Source organism: Lissotriton helveticus, chromosome 7 (assembly GCF_964261635.1).
Source record: "Lissotriton helveticus chromosome 7, aLisHel1.1, whole genome shotgun sequence".
Taxonomy (NCBI): domain Eukaryota; kingdom Metazoa; phylum Chordata; class Amphibia; order Caudata; family Salamandridae; genus Lissotriton; species Lissotriton helveticus.
Window position 1 is genome coordinate 1,101,383,312 of NC_136068.1, and position 20,186 is coordinate 1,101,403,497.

Genomic DNA, 20,186 nt, shown 5'->3' on the forward strand with positions numbered 1-20,186 from the left:
GACTGTGGGAATCCTCATCAAGTTGAACTGCGACCAAAACTAGTGGGATGATTCAGGACATTTAATGGAGCATGTGAGATTGTAGTTTTTTAGGTCTTGCTTACCATACAGCTCAAGCCTTCTGCGAAAGGACTCTATCAGCTAAGAGCCCAACCATTGGGTGGCATTATTGTCACTCTAATTTGCTTGCCTTTTTGTCAACTTGTGTGGGATTTCCTTTCTTGTATCTCTCTCTCTGCTAGAGCATGAGCTTGTTATTTGTGTTCTTTCACAGCTTACTTTTTGGATACCACCATGTCCCCCTGCCCCACCACCCTGCAAGGCTCCATGGTACCTTTCTCTCGCTCACATTCTTCTTCCCTGCCTCTTCTGTGTTGTACTTGCCCTAGTTTGCTTCTCCACCTCAGCGGTCCTCCTCTTAGCGTCTCTTCCCTATTCACTCCACATTCCTTACCCTGTGTTATTTCCATGCTCCACTGGTGTTGATTACTTCCTCCACCACACTCCTCATTGTTGCTTCTCCCACCCACACATGTAGATAAAGAGAAAGGTGCGTTTGTGCTACTTTTTACTTGCTGAAAAAAACGCCTGCTTCTTTTGGAGGCACTGACATGCATAGTGCATGAACTTTCAGAATGATGGGCTGAGCCTTTTTGTTGTTTCCTCTTTAGCCATGCTGCAGAGCATCACTGAAATAATTGCAAATATAGTAGGTCCTAATGTGAGACCCTCTGGCTTAACCAATAGCATCACAAAATGTACTGATTGTGACTGAAGTGGACCTTTGCAGTCAATAGATTTAGACCCATGGTCATGGTTCAGTGTAGCTTGCCCTGGCTCGAAGATGGCGGTCAGACCTTGTTTTGAGGGTGAGGGAATCACTTCAGGGTTTCACTCATCTCCGAAGAAGTGCAGAGTTGCTATCCTGTTTCATAAATCTGTACCAGACACTATTCTGATGACATAGGCGGATCCCTTTGGTCGCTGTGTCTTTGTAAAATTCAGAACGATAGACCTGCTTCTCTGATCCTAGGTTCTGTCTATGCTCCTAACCAGGAAAGGGTGTTCTTCTTTTCCTCTACGTCTAGAATTTTGACTGACAGACGGGTTACTCCATCACAACTGTGACAGATATCCTGTCCGCCAAAATATAAATCCATTTATATCCTATGAGATTTATATTTTAGCGGACGGGATATTCGTCACAGTTGTGACAGAGTAACCCGTCAGCCAAGATCTAAATCAGGCCCAAAAGTTTGGTAATGCCAAGATTATTGTGGAAGGAAATTGGAACTTGGTGCAAGACCCACTTCTTGACAGGTCGGGACACCTTGATTGACCTAATGCTAAGAACAGTATCGCTGGATATCATGCAGGATCCTAATTCACATGACCTATGGTGCTTCACGCACCCTCGAGATAGGGAATACTCATTTCTTTCGAGTGTACATGGCATCTCTTTGAGAATAGATTTTTTTTCTTATGAACCGCTCTTCTCTAGCCCTTCTTCATAGACGTGCAATTGAGGTTGGGGGAATCTCTGAACACGCTCTGTTAGTTCTTGAACTAGACCTGGGGCATATTTCCCCTATCTCCAAATGTTGGAGGCTCAACCTTTCCCACTTTCACCAGCTTAATTGGCATAACATATTATGGAGATTACGTGATAATGCCACGTTGTGTAACAAGACTTCAGTTTGGGGAGAAATCGTACTACAAGATGTAGGAAAACAACTCATCACGAACTCGAGGAGCATCTTCCCAATGCGAACGGCAGTTCTTTTAACATGCACAGTCAACACAAGCATTTTTTACCCTAGCAGACCGTTCAGTTAATTTTTGAGCACCCGACTACAGCAGCAGCATTCTGAACATGACCGGCCAGAAATTCAACTCGAAATACATTTTTGAGATTAATTTGTACCGTAGTGGACCGTTTGGTTAATACTTTAGTGAGAAAAGCACTTTTTTTTAAATTAGGAAGTTAGTGTCATAGAGGCTGAGAGGGAACTGTACATGCAGTTGGAACTTCCTCTTCTTGTCCTGCAGACTCCTCCCTTTGCTTTGTTCATCCCTTGGTCATTTTGGATTCAGGGGAAAAGCATTACTCTCTTTTTGTCTGTAATCTCTGCTGCATCCACACACTTGGGAAAAGTGGAAAAAGTACAATGCTGAACTCTGGAAAAAGTTTGTTGTTTTGTGGAAGGGCAGACTCCACCATGTTGTGTTCTTTACTTGTGTTTTTTGTTTTGTATCATTGTTGATGGGTAAGGTCGAGAGCAGTACCATGAACAGCTGGGGCGCTAGGTGAAGTCACACGTGTGAAAAAACTAACCTGTGGGGCCATAGGCGAAGACTGTTGCATTGTAGCCAGATATCACACCCTCGATCAGGCCCTTGGTAGTAAATCGATACACCATATCCTGCAGGCCAAAGAAAAGAGAAAGCACAGCTGTTAATACAGGCAATGCACTAGGAGAGAGCACAACCATTACAGGTAGAGCATGTTATGGAATAACCTCAATACATGAAGATTAATGGGAGGAAGTACTGCCACAAGCCTAGGCAAGTGACTAAAGGATAAACCACAGCCACAACAAGAGACCGGTGGCCAGGGGGCAGTATGGCAACAAGCCCATGCAATTGGTTAAGAGGAAGCACAGCCAGAAGCCCATGTATCTAGAAGGGAGAAAACATGGCCACAAGTCCAGGCAAGTGGGTAAGAGGAGAAAAGTCCACAAAACCAGGCCAGTGGCTAGAGGGAAGCATTGCCAGAAGCCCAGTCAGGTGGTTAGCAGAAAACACGTCCACAATTCCAAACAGGTGGCTAGGAGGAAGCACAGCCACAAACCCAAACAGAAGTGCAAATGTCATTGTACGAGGATATGCCATTTCCAAGGGGTCACAAAATAGGAAAAGACTAGTGCTTTATGGGGTTCTATGCCCCACAATGCACTAATCAGAAAAAGCCCTCCCCAAAATGTGTAAGGCTTAGTAGGGTCTGACTCTAAGGCCGTTTCTGTGGCCACCGGGTGTGGCTCAAGGCTAGTGTCCATGACTAGAGTTGGTACGGTAAGGTTCTTGGCTTGCCCAATGGACTATGAGCTGCAGAGTCCTTGAGCCATATGAATGATGCCATTGATGATGTAAATGGTAATGTGATAAGGAATGCCACCAGTGACATTGATGATGATGTCATTTGTGAGGTAATGTAAAATGTCACGAGCAGCGCACAGCAAAGGTAGGAGGTAAATGTGGCATAAATGCCAGAACAGGTGAATTTCAAGTGTAATAGACATTGCTTCAATGCAGTGTTGTTACGTTGTGCATCTGGCATCAGTAAAGTTGTGCAACTGGTACCGACACACACAGACAAAACCACTCAATCTACAAATTAAACCTGCGGTGTAGGAAACAAACATAGATACACACACTCACAAATACTATTCTACTAGAAATCCCATGTATCTCTTTCAAATGTAATGGGGGCATTAGCTTAGAAAGGGCTCAAAGTAAAAAAAATATGCAAAAAAGCAAAGGAGACGTTACCTTGGTTAGCATAATTAGAAAGTATGATATTAAATTATATTGAGTATATAAAGTGAAAAAATTGCTGTTTTATGTTTATTTAAGGTAGTAGTTGGTGTTAATATTTAGGTAAGACTGTTGCAGCCTCTTGTCATGCTGATCACCCCATTTAACACCTTTATAGTAGCTCTTAGTTGCAGACACCCTGGCAAAGCGCTTGAAGGCTAGGTTGAAAAGGTTTTCTAGGAAAAAAATGTTTGCCCCCCCTCAGTTTCTGCTGCCAGGGTCAGGTGAAAAAGGTGAAAAGACTGGTTCTCTATCTGGGATTGAAAGTGCTTTTCGCAGGGTGAGGTCCAAGAGGTTCCTAGTGAAATACATAATGACAATTTATCCCTCAAAATGACACCGCAGGTCTGTAATTACGCTGTCTCCTGTCGTCTTTTGCAATGAGAGCGTCTGGTTTGGCAATACAGGTCCGACTGGTAATGTCTAAGAACTGTTCTCATGAAGCACAAACAGTGGACGTGGAAGCAAGAATAAGGGAGACAATAGGGGCGATTGTGAACAAATGTGACAAAGCAGCGAGAGCTAAAGAGCAGTAGGCAAAGTGGACAGGTGGAGAAGAACTGCAACTGGAAAGAAATCTACTCCAGGAATCCATACAGTGAAGGAGTCGAGGGAGGCGGTCGGCAGCCAGAGGTGGGACTAAGTAGGGGAAATTCATACGATTGAGTCAGCGACAGTCAACCTCCGGTCTGCCAGTACCTTTGCATTATTTTGAGCCAACTGCCCTCAAACAAGAATTCTATACTAAAGATGCCTTAACTTGCTCTGTTGATATCCACATTTTAACATAACCTTAGATGTCAAGGCACCTGCTGCAGAGATCTATGTGTATACAGCAAAAGTCATGGTACAAAACTAGTATGACAGCTCAGGTTGGTAATGCACTTGCTACAGGAGTTAAGTGTAATCTATTGGTCACAAGTTTGAATCATTAGAGAGTTAATGTGCCTGTTACAGAGCACTGCACGCAGAGGGTAGTATTTTAGCATGATTTCTTAGTAGTACAACCTGCAAGCCACAAATCCAATAATCAATCAATCAGGGGTTTGTAAGCACGGCTACTCACCCTTGAGGGTCTTAAGGCGCGGAGGGGGACTGCTGATCCATCTGTGTGTGGAGGTTCAGTCGAAGAACTAGGTCTTGAGGTCCTTCCTGAACCTGGTCAATGACATGCATTGCCGGAGGTGGAGTGACAGGGTGTTCCAGGTCTTGGCTGCGAGGTAAGAGAAGGATCTGCCTCCGGTTCTGGTCTTATGGATACGTGGGATGGAGGCCAGGGCGAGTTAGGCAGAGTGGAGTTGTCTGGCTGGTATGTGGAAATCGAGGTGGTGGTTCAGGTATTCTGGTCCTGCATCATAGGGGGCCTTTTAGGCATGTGTGAGGAGTTTGAAGGTGGTTCTCTTGTTGATCGGGAGCCAGTGGAGTTATCAGAGGTATTGTGGCATGTGGCTGTGACAGGGGATGTCGAGGACAAGTCTGGCTGCGGCATTTTGGAAATTCTGTAATTTCTTGAGCTGTTTCTGGGGGACGCCGGCGTAGAAAGCATTGCCGTAGTCCAGTCTACTAGTAATGAGTACGTGGGTGACCGTCTTTCTGGATTCTGTGGGGAGACATTTGAAGCAGGTGTAGCGTGTGGAAGAAGAATGAGGATACTGTGTTGATTTGGCGGTTCGTTTAGAGTGAGGAGGCTAGTATAATGCCAAAGTTGCATGCGTGGTACGTAGAGGTGCAAGGGGTTTCTAATGTAGGGGGCCACCAGGAGTCATCCCAGGCTGAGGGGGCGAATCCCAGGATAAGTACTTCGGTTTTGTCCGAGTTGAGCATGAGGCAGCTGTCTTGCATCCAGGTAGCAACTGCTTTCATTCCCTTGTGAAAGTTTATTCTGGCGCCTGTGGGTTAGTTGGTGAGGTAGATGATCAGCTAGGTGTCTTCGGCGTAGGAGACGATGTTGAGGTTGTGGCTTTTGACGATGGCTGAGAGGGGAGGCACATAGATGTTGAAGAGGGTGGGGCTCAAGTAGGAGCCTTGGGGTATTTACAGCTGATGTCTGTAGGTTCTCAGAGGAATGGGGGTAATCTGGCTCGCTGTGTTAGGCCAGTCAGGAAGAAGTGAAACCAGTTCAGTGTCTTGTGGCGGATGCCGGTGTCATGGAGTCGCATGCTTAGGGTGAGGTGGGAAATGGTGTAGAAGGCGGCCGAGAGGTCCAGTAGGATGAGGACAGTGCTTTTGCCCCTATTGAGGAGGGAGCGGATGTTGGTAGCAGCGAAGAGTGCGGTCTCGGTGCTGTGGTTGCTTCAGAAACTGAATTGGGAGGTGTCCAGGACGTGGTTTTCTTCGATGAACTCAGAATAATTACATACAAAATTTTCTGAGCATTCACATTATTTTTGTATCAGCTGTCATTAACACAGGAAACAAACACATCTTGCTATCTCTAGGTATTTTCCTACTATGATGGAGCTCCGATTTTATTCACTTTTTCTCTGGACATAGGCAGATTCTTTGTAGGACCTTGAGATAGAAAAGTCATTTATATCTTAGGTTATCTCAAAGCTGACTCATGAAGTGACAGAGTGCATCTGTGTTTCCCTTTCTGGACTATTGAGTCTGGAGAAAGGATATGGTTTGGTTCAATGTCCAGGTCTTAGGACATTTGTTTTGTCTGGACTGTTGCGGGGATTCTGCACATACACAGAACTATGCTCAGGAAAACACAACTTCGGTGTGTAGGGGCAAAGACTTCCTACCACCTCAGTACCCAAAATCCCAGAACCGACTAGCTATAGTGTCAATTGCGTTCTCCTACATAATCACGAAGCTACAAATGATTAGATAACCCAGAACACAACACTCCTGACTCTGTCTGGAAACGCGATAGCAAGACGTACCCTTTCGCTCACTCACTCGTACTTGTCCACAACAAGAAAAGACAGAGTCACTGTTATAAATCAAAATGTTTATTTTAACTATACTGCTCTATAATGCAGTATACAAGCCACTAACAGCAGCAAAACGCATAAACCTAAAACAGTTAACATTGTAGCAAGTCCATATCCTATGAAAGGGAAGGTCATCGTATACAGACAGTGAATAAAAGACTATAAGGCCTTACCACCCTCCCCTTGGAAAGAATAAGTTTTATTATATAAAGGTAGGTCTCTGGGCTTTGTCAGCAGACCCCATACCTTAGTGCCTAGATGGTAGTTTTACATCATAAGAGCAACATAGCTCTTCTCCCTGGAAAGGTCCCTCTCCAAGTGTGTGTTAAACCAACATACAATCCTGTAAAATCAAAGCACAAGTTTCCAGCAGCTGCAGCTGTGTAGCATGTTTTGTCTAAGTGCTATGGACTGACCAGAACAGAATAACAAGGGGCCTTGTTTATCGACTTTGCACTCTGTGTTCAGACTAAACTCCAGGAACAGGCAGAGAACGCAGAAAGCAGACAGTTCTCATTTGAAAGACACCAACAGAGTCTTGCAAAATAAAGTAATGTAGTATTGTGCGCAAAAGCAGCATCATGGCAGCAGAGCTCATGCTAACTTAGCAATGTCGATAAAGACCCCCAACAGTCATATGACAGGACATTACGACATAAGGAATTATTGACTGAACTCAGGTAGTGTGTACATTGGAGGAGGAACAACAGATTTAATTCCCAGGTCCTCTTTGCAGTCTTCAGGCTTCGCTCAGCAAGGCACAACACGTGCTTATGCTCCACGGTCCTACTTGTTGCTATGCGTCTCCATGGGAACAATTAGCTTCCCACCCAGGGAGACTAAGGTCAATGTGACTGGTTTCCTGCACCCTCGGCCTATAGGCTGGTTCCGGGCACTACAGCAACATGGTTCCCTTGAGATCCCATTTAATGGCAGTACTGGAAAGGAGACGGAAACAAAGAGAGTGAACACAAGAAAAGATGTAAAAAAAAATAGAATTGTGACTGGTAGGGTATGATGTTGGGTGAGAATGGAGAAGCACATGTTGTTTGGGGTTCAGAGCATGCGAGGGGTCAATAAAGGGAGGGGGTAGACAACGAGAGGGTGTGGTGAGGCAGGCGTGTTTGTCTTCGACCTAAATAAGTTCGAGTTCCGCTGCCTTCCTGAACAGTAAGACACAAGTAAAATAATTTTCTCCAGAAAGATTATAAAGGTTGATTGTAAAGTTAAAAAAGAAACAAACATAAAAAAGTACTGGAGATATTCAAAAAGTTGTAAAAAGTAGTGGAACTATGCAATGGGAGAACTCAATTTCAATCTGTGCTTAATTTGTAAAACAATAAGTGCTTGGGCCCAAAGTTTTGCTCCATAGTTCACGGCCAGAGCTACGAATACCAAGGTTTCATACTCTTGATTCCACCTCATACCTCTTTAATCCACCACCATACATCCCTGCCTCTTTATCTCACTCTCCAGATTCTTTCTCATCCTCCCCTTGTCACTTTTTGGGCATTTTTTTTTGCAGAGTTTTATATAGCGCAAACTTGACCCGAACTGAATCAGGTATCAGAGCGCTTTACATAGCACCAGTTACGTTACATGAGGACACGCATTCATTTTTGTTAGGCACGGGGAGATTAAGTGATTTGCCCAGAATCACAGGATGTTTGGCGTCGTTACCGAGATTCGAACCCAGATCCCCAGGTCCGAGGTCGAGCGCCTTAGCCGTTAGGTCAACTTGTTCTTACTTCTTCCCCTCTTCTGTCTTTGGCTCTTTTTGAGTGGGTGAAAGTCTGATGAGAAAAAATAAGTGGGTCCCTAAAACTGAATACCAGTAGACCCCACCTGCAACCACCGGCTCAAATTAGTCACTGCAATTACTGTAAAATCTCACTTTGCTTTGACCTCTGTAAAAGGAGAACGAGAGAGATTGTCTGAGAATGAGAGAGAAAGGAATCAGACTGCAGAAAATAGTAGATGAAAGGAAAGAGACATAAAAAGCAAAGTAAATAAGTTAGAAAGGAGGGGAAGAGGATCAAAAGAGTAGGTGTGAGTAGAAAAGTGGGAGATAGAAAGCATATAAAATAGTCCATAGAAACACAGAATTTATTTCATCTTTCACCCAAATCATCTATGTGCCCCAAACTGTTAAAAAAACTTTGCAAATTTTCTCTAGTAGAATTATCAGTCCTATATTTCTAGCAAATGTATAACTTTTTGGGGACTTTAAAAGAATTGCAGAAATACGAGGCAAGGCATAGCTAGTCATGAGAGTTCAGATACATATAGATATTTAACAGATGCACATTCATGCATGAGCCAATTTGACGTAGAAGTGCATTTGCACTGAAAAACAATTCTTCCCTACAGGGGAAACTATTGACAAAGTCAATGTCGTGGGTTCTTCCAATGCCGAATCCAGAAAAGGTATGTACTTCTGCTCTTGAACGTTATAAATGATCATCCATTGTTCATGGCAGCAAACTACCTGAATACCAACAATAAAGACAGCAATGGGTCGAAAAATTTCTACACTATCTAAAAAATTAACTGTGTATGTTCAAGGTACCACCGCTCAATCAACTGGAGGCACACCATGGTGAAACAATATTCCCATCAGTTTACCAACCTGTACCGCCCTACATCATTTGGGATCCTTCGCCATGAAGGAAAGTGGTTTTACCCACAGTAGATTAGGCAGGTTGTAGCCAAGTCCTATCTAGTGTCTTACAGATCAGTAGGGTATATGGCTGGCATCAAGAGGTAAACTGAATAACAGTGCAAAATGTGAAAAATTAATGAGTGCTGAGTGTCAATATGTTAAAATCGGGTAGTGGGAATGGAAGAGCAATGGCGAAGGATCCCAAATGATGTACGGCGGTACAGGTTGGTAAACTGATGGGAATATTGTTTCACCATGGTGTGCCTCCAGTTGATTGAGCGGTGGTACCTTGAACATACACAGTTAATTTTTTAGATAGTGTAGAAATTTCTCGACCCATTGCTGTCTTTATTGTTGGTATTCATTGTATTAAGGGATGACAGCAAGGCTGGGTCGTTAATTATTTCCCTGAGACCCTCCCTATTCTTTTCTTTCACAGCAAACTACCTGCACACATTTGTTGAATACTCCTATAACTAGTATGTTTGTGCATATTATAACTTTTAGAGCTGGACTCACCCAGGAACAGTCACACACAGCCAGCCAGGCAAAAAGATTGGTTTATACGGAAAATCCATCATACTTCACCCCCGTTAGTCCAAACAAGCATTAGCAAAGCCGAGCGAGCCAATTCTTCTATACAGCTAAACAGGATGAACCTTCTCATTTAAGAGAGTAGTTTATTATGTTGAATGCTGCTGACAACGATTTTCACTATTTTCCTTCATTGAAGAGAAAGCTCACTGAAAAAGATACTCGGCAGAATTTTAATCAAATATGTAATGAACGTCTGTATGTATTTTCATGTAAATTCCTGTCTAATGCGATAGTGAACAATGTAGTGCAGAATTTCTTATTAGATGAGGTTACATAGAGATGATAAACAATGGATCAAAACAGGAAAAGCAAGGAAATGAAGTGAAGTGGAAGGGAGAAGGGTGGGAGAGAAGAGAAGGGAAACCGAAGGAAAAGGCACGCTTGAGAGGAAGAGAAGAGAAAAAGGAAGGGGCAAATAGAAAATGGAGAGACATTGAACGTTAGCAAAAGAGGAAATTAAAGCAATTGAGAAAAGATCATGTATGGAAGATTTATGGGGAAAATACAAAAATATCTGGAAAGAAAATTCAATGGATAAAGGACGAATGAACTTGAAGGATGGAGAGGGCTAAGGAATTAAAGGGGCGTGGAAAGAGAAGAGGAAATGGGAAGAAAACAAACAAGTGGATGAGGGTAAAACAAACGTACACAAATGGAGGAGTAAAAAAAGGTGGCTAGAGCGAGAGAAATTTTGGGGAAGGAAAGAATGACAGAGGAATGATGCATATGACATAGGGAAAAAGGAAGAAAAAAGAACAGGAAAATTGAAGAAATAAGGAGAGGAAGAGAATGGATCTAAAATGTTCTTGCATGACGTAGGAGTGACATAGGTACCGCATTATGCACATTAATACAGTACAACATTCTGTAACACATGGAATTTCATGATATAAACGAAGGCATGGAGAAGCGCATGAGGCGCTGCTCTTTAAACAGGCAAAGCGAGTGCCCACAAAGAGCTGAAGAGAATGAAGCAGGTCATGCAGCCAGTGCCCTGCGCCGCTTTTAGATCAGGTGAGCAGAGTTGTCACATGGAACAAATGCAAATCCAGGGCTGAAATTTCACTCCTCACCTGGATGAGTCTTGAGGGAGTCTGGGCTTAGCAGAAAACAGTAATGGATCCTGACACAAGGACCAGGGCCAGGCTGACCTCTCGCCCAGCCACCTGGCATCTATTAATAATTGGTACCATTAATATGCTTAGACGTTCTCTTCAGGCAGGTGTAATGTAAAATGAGTCTTACCTGCAAAAATTGGCTGAGGTCACTAAAGTGTCACTTTTGCTGGATACTGACTGAATGAGAAAGGCGCCCCCCCTCAAAATAAGTCTCAAAGTCTGGGAGTAAGGAGGGGAAAACAACGAATCAATACTGCAAAAACTCTCACTCGACCTCTATAAATTCACTTTTGGCTGATAGCAGCTCAACAGGTCACCATCTGTAACATAAGCTCATAAACATTTATTTTCCTTTGACTTCATTTTATTGTTATTTTTTCCGATTTATTTTATATAAACGAGGGATCTTATTAGTCCATAGAAAGACATTATTTAATAAAAAGTGCTTATTTACCAAACATATTAAATAAAAAAAATAAAAAACATCATCTCATTACAAAGATACAATAGATACAATTTGTGCCAATCCAGTGCACCTATCACATTTCATCCTAAGAAATAACATCCACAAATCTATCTGATACATTTACACAGTTACAAGTCCCCATACTCACATCACATTCACGTCCTCACCTCACAGATCACTCACACACATACCTCCCATCCATACACATCCCAGTACAACACAACATACACAGATGGGATCACTGGGGTGACTCATCAACCCTCAATGACTTTGTTGGTGACTGGGATGTCACACCATTCGGTCGACATACGTTTCGGTGGATGTTATCAATTCTCTCCACCTTCTTCAGGACCACTCATTGTTAGTTTAATATAGGTAAATGGTAGGGGATCTAAAAACAGAGGATAATAAAGTTTTTTTTGTATATATAGGTGACCAATAGGAGCTCTTTATCATTGCTCTATTATCTATATATATAAAAACGAATTTATGTCTGTCTGTCTGTTTGTCCTTTATGCATTACTACACCATTCATCCGATCGCCATGAAACTTTGGGAAGTTGTTAAGTACACTCCCCCGACGGTTTCTGGCATAACATTTTTTTAAATATCGGCCCCCCAGGGCCCTCATAATCTTTCTAATACCGATGTACGCACAAGACGGAAAAACAAAAAATCGTGTATCCACAAGCACTCGAATAAATAAATAGAATTAAAACAGCATTCATCCGATCGCCAGGAAACTTTGGGAAGTTGTTGAGTACACTCCAGCGAAGGTTTCTGGTATACATTTTTTTTAAATATTGGCCCCCCAGTGCCCTCATAATCTTTCGAATACTGATGTACGCACCAGACGGAAAAACAAAAAATTGTGTATCCACAAGCACTCGAATAAATAAATAGAATTAAAACGACACTTTGAAATGTTTTCCATATTAAAATGAATACGTTTCAATAAAAATGACACAATGTCAATTGAATGTTATCATAATGAGTTTCCTTGAATTTCCTTTCTTTGGAGATCGCAGCAATGCGCGACGGGTAAGCTAGTTACCTAGATAAATGATGAATGCTTTCCCAGCCTATTTAAGATCAAAGATAGAGTCAAAGCCAAACTATCACCAATCCTTTCCAGGTTAGAAAAAGATTTTAATGATGGCAGAAGAAAGATTTTAGAGAGTGTTTCCGGACTACTGGACCATTGGTGAGCTATGACACATCAAACATTGGTGCATTGAGCCATACGTGAGTTAGAACCATCACCAGTGCTCTTATAGAGAAACAGACCTTTGTAGCGTGCTTATCCAGAGGTTCAATTCGTTAGACAACATGCAAAGCTACTATAGTTATGGCTGAAGGAGACATAGGCACAGCTAACGGGGAAAAGGCTTTGCATGGTCTGTGCTCGTGCATACTTCACCCGCTCTGTCCTCCTCTCCACTGGTGTATTAATACCTCATGCATCCCTTAGATGTAACTAACTAGCACCAATGTGGGCAATACAAACCGATACTCAATGTGTAAACGCCGTAATCTTGTTTACCATCTGAGGTTCCAGAATGTTAGCAAAGCTTCTTGGGGTAGACCACAGGTAAACGTCCCCAAGGGGTGTCCAATACTTGTTTGGACTTATAGTGTGATGCGCAATCACTTCTGAGGTGATTCTAAGGAGTCTAAAGTGAGAAGAAGAGGGTTATTTAATCAGCCCCTGCCCTCAAACTTCTATTTAAAAAGACAATCTCACTCAAAGTGTGATTACCATGTAGGTCTCACGGGGCAGATTGATCCTTTCATGACACAGGAACAAACTAGTTAGTGCTGTGTATCGTACGGGTTTGGATTTGCATAGACACGTATTATGAAGTCACAGAATCAAAGGAGAGAGAGAGGACTAGGTAAGCTAGTCCAGATCCCCGTAATTATATGTCAAAATCAAGAAGGACTAGCACGTTTTTTTATATATAAGGAAGACTCAATGGAGTACGTATGTCAGGAAAAAACCGGTGGTTTTTTTTGAAAGCCCTCACCCACCAACCTAGTTGGTGGCATGCTTCATCATCGGGCCCACCACAGTGGCACCTAACGTGCCCCGGGTGTGCTTCGACGCCAGATTACTGCGGAGCTGGTATAATTGCTGAGTGTGCAGTGTGGTGAGTGTGAAGGTGAAGATTAAAAAGCCATACAAAAATCCCAGCACCCGAGGGTAAAAATATTTTAATAAACTGGGTCTCTGTTGGCAAATTAAAAGGCAGACGGACACGGTGGAGTATGGATTATGACCTCCAGTGTCCAGTGGTCTACATGTTTCAGCCTGGCCTTTCTTAATTTAAAACAGGCTTTCCTCAGGACCAAGTGAGTATGTGTGGGTTTTTAAATAGATAATTTACAGTGAGTGTTTTTTTGTTTTTATGTGTAGCACTCCCTACGGTGCTATATGGGTGAGAAGGGGGTTCCCTCTCGCTTTGACAGTATTTTTCTGTTCAAAGCCTTCTTGGGTCGCCTGGCAGAGAAAAAGACCGAAGATGTCGATCTGGTTCCTCCTTGGACCTGTCGTCCTTCTGCGGCGCCCGGTTATGAAGTGTCATAGCTCCCAACGCTGTCAGCTATACTTTGTAATAATTCCTAGAAGACAAGGCATCACCATCGTTACACAGACATAGTTATAGTATGGGAGTTCTTAGCCGGTGCAGACAAAGTGTAGATCTCTTTATGTCTAACTGACTGAGTGTGCAATATTGCACTGAATACAGCAATGGGAAAAGGGAACTGGCGGTTCTTTCTATTTTCAACTGACCCTGAGGTGTCATTAACCAACTGCACACACCAAGAGGGGTGTTAGAGATGGACGCCGTAGTAGACCAGTGAGTCAAGGCTGGCCGGTGGCCTAAAGGTGCTTGAGAGACTTGTTAACATCAGCTGTATTTCAAACATGTGTAACAATGGCAATGCCTTGTCTTCCAGGACCTACACGGTAATCACACTTGTCTTATTAAATAGAAGTTTGAGAGTAGGGGCTGATTAAATAACCCTCTTCTTCTCACTTTAAACTCCTTAGAATCGCCTCAGAAGTGATTGTGCATCACACTATAAGTCCAATGAAGTAATGGACACCCCTTGGGGGTGTTAACCTGTGGTCCACCCCAAGAAGCTTTGCTAACATCCTGGGACCTCCGATGGTAAACAAGATTACGGCGTTTACACATAGAGTATCTGTTTGTATTGCCCACATTGGTGCTAGTTACATTTAAGGGATGCATGAGGTATTAATACACCACTGGAGAGGAGGATAGAGCGGGTGAAGTATGCACGGGCACAGACCAGACAAAGCCTTTTCTCCATTAGCTGTGCCTATGTCTCCTTCAGCCGCTACTATGGTAGCTTTGCATGTTGTCTAAAGAATTGAACCTCTGGATAAGCACGCTACAGAGGTCTGTTTCACTATAAGAGCACTGTTGATGGTTTTTACTCACGTATGGCTCAATGCATCATTGTTTGTTGTGTCATAGCTCACCAATGGTCCAGTAGTCCGGAAATACTCTCTCTAAAATCTTTCTTCTGTCATCATTAAAAACTTTTTCTGACCTGGAAGGGATTGGTGATGGTTTGACTTTGACTCTATCTTTGATCTTAAATAGGCTGGGAAAGTATTCACCATTTATCTAGGCAATAATAGAGCAATGATAAAAAGCTCTTATTGGTCACCGATATGTACAAAAAACTTATTGTCATCCTCTGTTTTGAGATCCCCCACCACTTACCTGTATTAAACTAACAATGAGTGGTCCTGAATAAGGTGGAGAGAATTGATAACATCCACTGAAACGTACGTCGAGCTGATGGTGCGGCATCCCCGTCCCCAACACAGTTATTGAGGGTTGATGAGTCACCCCTGTGATTCCATTTGTGTATGTTGTGTTGTACTGAGGTGTGTATGGATGGGAGGTATTGCGTGTGAGTGATCAGTGAGGTGAGGATCTGAATGTGATGTGAGTATGGGGACTTGTAACTGTATGTAAATGTATCATATAGATTTCAGGATGTTATTTCTTAGGATGAAATGTGATATGTGCACTGGATTGGCACAAATTGTATCTATTGTATCTTTGTAATGAGATCATGTCATTGATTTTTTGTATTTAATATGTTTTGTAAATAAGCACTATTTATTAGATAATGTCTTTCTATGGAAAAAAGTTCTCTCGTTTACATAAATTAAATCTAAAAAATAATAATGAAAATGAAGTCAAAGGAAAATAAATGTTAATGAGCTTGTGTTACAGATGGTGACCTAGTGAGCTGCTATCAGCCAAAAGTGAATTTATAGAGGTCGAGTGGGAGTTTTTGCAGTATTGATTCATTGACTTTTACTGGATACCTCACAGGCAGTCAAAAGCATCGAGCTGAGAGGATGGCCCACTGATGGCTAGGCGACCCCTTTACAACCAGGCTTATGTTACACTCTGTATGAAGTGCTATATTAATATATGTAAACCATAATTAATCCTTCTTAGACCTCCCAGATCTATCAAGAATGAAAGAGCTCCTTCAGAGATACCACTCTCCCTAAAAGTGAAACCCCTCAGATCCTTCAAGAATGAAAGACACACCCTACAACAGGGTGGCAAAGGCCCTGGCCCTAAAGGAGTTGAGACTATATTGGAGTGCCAACATCGTGGCTGACTGAGTCTCTAGCACAAGATGCAGAGGAGCCCGTGGTGAGAAAAATGAGATACTGTTTTAGAAAGGTTTTTGACACAGTCCCAGAGTGCAGGAATCTGTTCCTATCGTAAACATATTTGCCTTACCACCGCTGTCCAGTCACTCTCACCTGACTGATACAAAAGCTCACATAAGTTTTTCACAGGCCCGTCTACTGTGGTAAATTTCTTCTTGATGTAAAAAGTTCAGTGTAATAAGTTGGAATATTAGTTGAAGGGCTAAGCACCTACCTCAGGTAATAACTAGAATCTTTGTCAGGGTGAACCTTCAAAGTCACTAAATTAATCTGAGTTCAATCCCCTGTAGTTAGGGCATAGAGCAGCAGGCTTCACTTAAAGGTAATGTTAAAAGTATTTTTGCAGTACTAAGACAGTCCTAAAGTCAAAATGCAAAACAATAAAAATCCCAAAATGAATTAGAAAAATACAGTAACATTTAATAAAATAAGAGACACCACAATTATATAAATCCAATAAGGGAAACAGGAAATATGGACTTTATAAAGTTCTAATTAAAAATAGTATCAAGAAGCAGACAGTGCCAAAGGCAGTCAATGGTCGCAGTACAAGAAGATCTAGGTGCAATTTGATGCTGAACAACTTATAGAATAGGTTGGATACACTTACTAGGTTAATCTTCGTTAAAGATTTTACCTTTTGACTTTATTTCTTTAATTCCAAACCCATCACAGGAGTGCGTTGTAACTACCCTATGAACCCAGGGGAGACACTTAGAGACATACTGGGTGACAGGCAGAGGCCAAGCAGAGAGTCCAGTCCAGGTCCAGTCACCACTGGTCAGTTGCAGGTAAAGACCTCTAGTAGCTTGGTATGTCTCTGTACCTTCAACAGGAGTCAGCCTTATGACCCTTGGAGTCCATTTTTGTCCTGGGTCCAAGAAAGAGAACAGGTCCAGTCTTCAAGGCTGTTCTTGCATCAGAGATAGCAGGTTCAGCCCTCTTCTGATCTTCCACAAGTCCAGGAGTGTTCTGAAGGGTGGCTAGAGATGCCACATTTATGTCTGACATGAGCTAGTGAATGGGAATGACACCTATGGATGCCATAACGATTTGGGTAACGGTTTCAGGGGCTACCCTTACCCACTTAGGGTATTTTCAAGATGACTGAAGTCTTCTGCCACACTAAATATGGTCCCTGAGGGGCGAGGGTGGTGGTGTGTGTGTGGAAAGTGTGGTTTGGTAATCCTGGTGTCCACCCACATCTAACACAGAAATGTTGTTTGTGGCAGTCCCTGAACCCACAACAACTTCAGAGACAAAGGGCTGGTAGAACAAAGCTGTGTTTTCAGAAAACAGACATGGGATGCACAAGAATTTTTTGGCACCCTGCCTTCACCCTTCGAAATGCACCCCAAATGTTAAATGTAAACTCAGTAGACCAGGCTGTGAGCATGTAATGTCAAAAAGAGGCACACTGTAATTTGAGCATGACTGGCTGGGGTAATAAAGAAGGGCCCTGTCATCAGGTTCAACTTAACCATATGCAAATCAGTCTTAACCCTGCTCCAATAGGAACAGTCCAGCCTGGAAGGCCTGACTGAGATTAATTCAAGCATTCCATCCATCACTTTGTTGTTGTTGCAGTTGCCACCCTCAGTGCAACAGGTATGTCCAGATGTGGTCCCCGTGCTCACTGTACCATTGGAACCAAGCTACACCCGATTGAAGACCCCCATCAGGGTGAAACTTGTCTTGAGTTGGTTGTTTTTCGGTTCGAGGAGGACCTGGCTTGGCAGTTAAGGTAGGACTGTTCCTATTGGAGCAGTATCAAGACTGAATGGCACTGCAGAAAGGGCACATTTCCAAGATTCAGATTCTGAACACTATTGTCTCCTTGCTGGCACCTGATGTTCCTCTCCTAAATTTGCATTACATATGCCTTTTTGAGCATAGCCATATGCAGATCTTCTGTAAATCCCTTATGAAAAAATACACACACCCATCTATCCTGCAGCAAAATACTGCCCTTCATTACTCTTGGTTCAGTTGAAGAGTCCTGGTTTAAGTCTGTTTCTAGAGCTAGGAAAAGAGTGCATTGGAGCATAGTTCACATTATATATTTGGAAGAATGCATCATTGCCATAATTCATTGGGAAGAGGAGGCAAAACTGCATATTCAATCACCTAGACCATCAGTCACCTGAGTACAAATAGCTGGGAGTTGATACAAACTGCTCACACATGAATATCTGTAATTTCTGAAATTGATTTTTATTGAACAACATGCCTGACTCCTCAAAATCTACCCACCACTGAAGATACTGCTCCATAGTTACTACCATGTTCAGATCAATTAAGTTTCTGACCCATAGAGAAGGTATAGAGAAAAACCTCTCCCTTTGATAATTTATAGGTTTTAACATTTGGGCTATCTCCAAGATCCCACCATATCACTCTCATGACATAATTCTGAGGAAAAGAATAAAAACTCAGCGTTGTCATAAAATAGAGGTATGATATTGAAATTGATGTACGTATTACAGATGTTGACTAAAATTGTTATTTAATTGATATAGAACTGTTAGGGACGGTGCAATGCAATGTATATTTTTAATATGAATATTGTGTTTTTAATAAAAATTCTGTTTTTAATAATATGACAATGTCAATGGGGAACTAAGGTGACTAAGATAATGTCCTTGACCCTTGTTTACTGTGATTATGCTAGTATAAGCTATTGTTGTAGGGGTGATGTCAGCAACATCACCCCAAGTATATTTAAATAATAAATTGTCTCCATTGTCCAGAAAACTATCCCCCACGATCCTAGACTGGTTACGAGCCATGAGATATACGGCTAAAATGGATACTTTGGATCAGACTAAGAAAAAACGTAATTATTGGCTACCATTTTTGACACATTTTGGGTGAGGGTGGGAAATTTTAGTAGTAAGGGAGAAAAAAAAATTGGTATGGAGAAGGTAACTTAAAAAAAACAACAACAATCCAATGATTAAGGTCTAGGCCTATCTCACCGGTTGTGAATCGAAATGGTAGCTGCGCTTTAAGAATTGGACTCTTAGATTTGGGTCGGTCTGTATAGGAGTTTCTTTTTGTGAAATAGCGTTGCATATGCCGTTGTCGGTAAACTTGGTACATGAGATAAAAGCCCATGGGTGGTATCGTTTGTTCGTAAAATGGGTGGCGAAAAGGCTAATGAGGATGAAAAAAATATATATATATTGTAATGAAATGTTTTTATGTACTTATGTTTTGAACTTTTTGATTGTAATAAATATTTTTTTTTAATTATATTATTCCTCCTGTTTCTGTGGATTTATCATACTGTGTGGTTTGCTGACACGCCTTACAAATGTTTGTTCCTGTATAAAAAACATTTTTTGACCATAGACCTTGCTATAAAACAAGATAATATATCTTGGGGATTGTTGTGTCTTGACTGGGACACTGCTTGTACTCTTGAACCCTAAAAGAGTCCATTCACGGTAGGTGACAGGTAAAGAGTTTTTCGTGGTAACACAAACTGAAACTCTGCTTTGGAAGCCCAGCAGTTTCCCCAACTCTTAAAGAGTCAGTGGAACAACAAGTTTGGTGTGATGACTTCTCTGCCAATTTATGGCAGAGCTCCCACCGACCAAACACTTAAATGAGGCCCTAAGGCTTTGAAGAAGTTACAGATTTGAGAATATACTCAATACAATTTTCTGTTCAGATTATTAACACCTAAACGTAATTGAAGTGTCAGCCCAAACTGGATTACTGAATTATATGAGAGCTAGGCCCAGAGAAAGAGGTTTCAATATGGCTTTGTCCAACAGAATCTGACTTGTATGTGTTTTAATTGCCTGTTACAGCTCAATTATCGGACCCATTTTTTACACCAGTACTGATGCTGTGCGCAGTGGTATAATGCACACATAGAATAGCGTGCCGTGTACCTTCTTTTTGACAAGATGTCCTTACCCATATTGCATGGGAGTAAACACACGGATCCTCAGAGAATGGGGCTTACTAAGCCAAAGTGGAGGTCCTATGCAAATACAAAAAGATTTTAGCAGCTTTCCCGGGTAAACCCGAGTGGTTCATGACCTTTGACATCAATGTTTGAGTG

The 20,186-nt window shown here is 42.1% G+C and overlaps 1 protein-coding gene across 2 annotated transcripts in view; it reads right to left on the reverse strand.

Annotated features, from left to right (window-relative positions):
- The window catches only part of KIF19 (kinesin family member 19), a 425,797-nt gene that overhangs the window by 236,578 nt on the left and 169,033 nt on the right, over positions 1–20,186 (reverse strand). For both annotated transcript variants that reach the window (XM_078654238.1, XM_078654237.1), the window contains exon 4: positions 2,336–2,423. In XM_078654238.1, the coding sequence (XP_078510364.1) occupies positions 2,336–2,423 (88 nt within the window). The remainder of the gene's footprint in view (positions 1–2,335; positions 2,424–20,186) is intronic.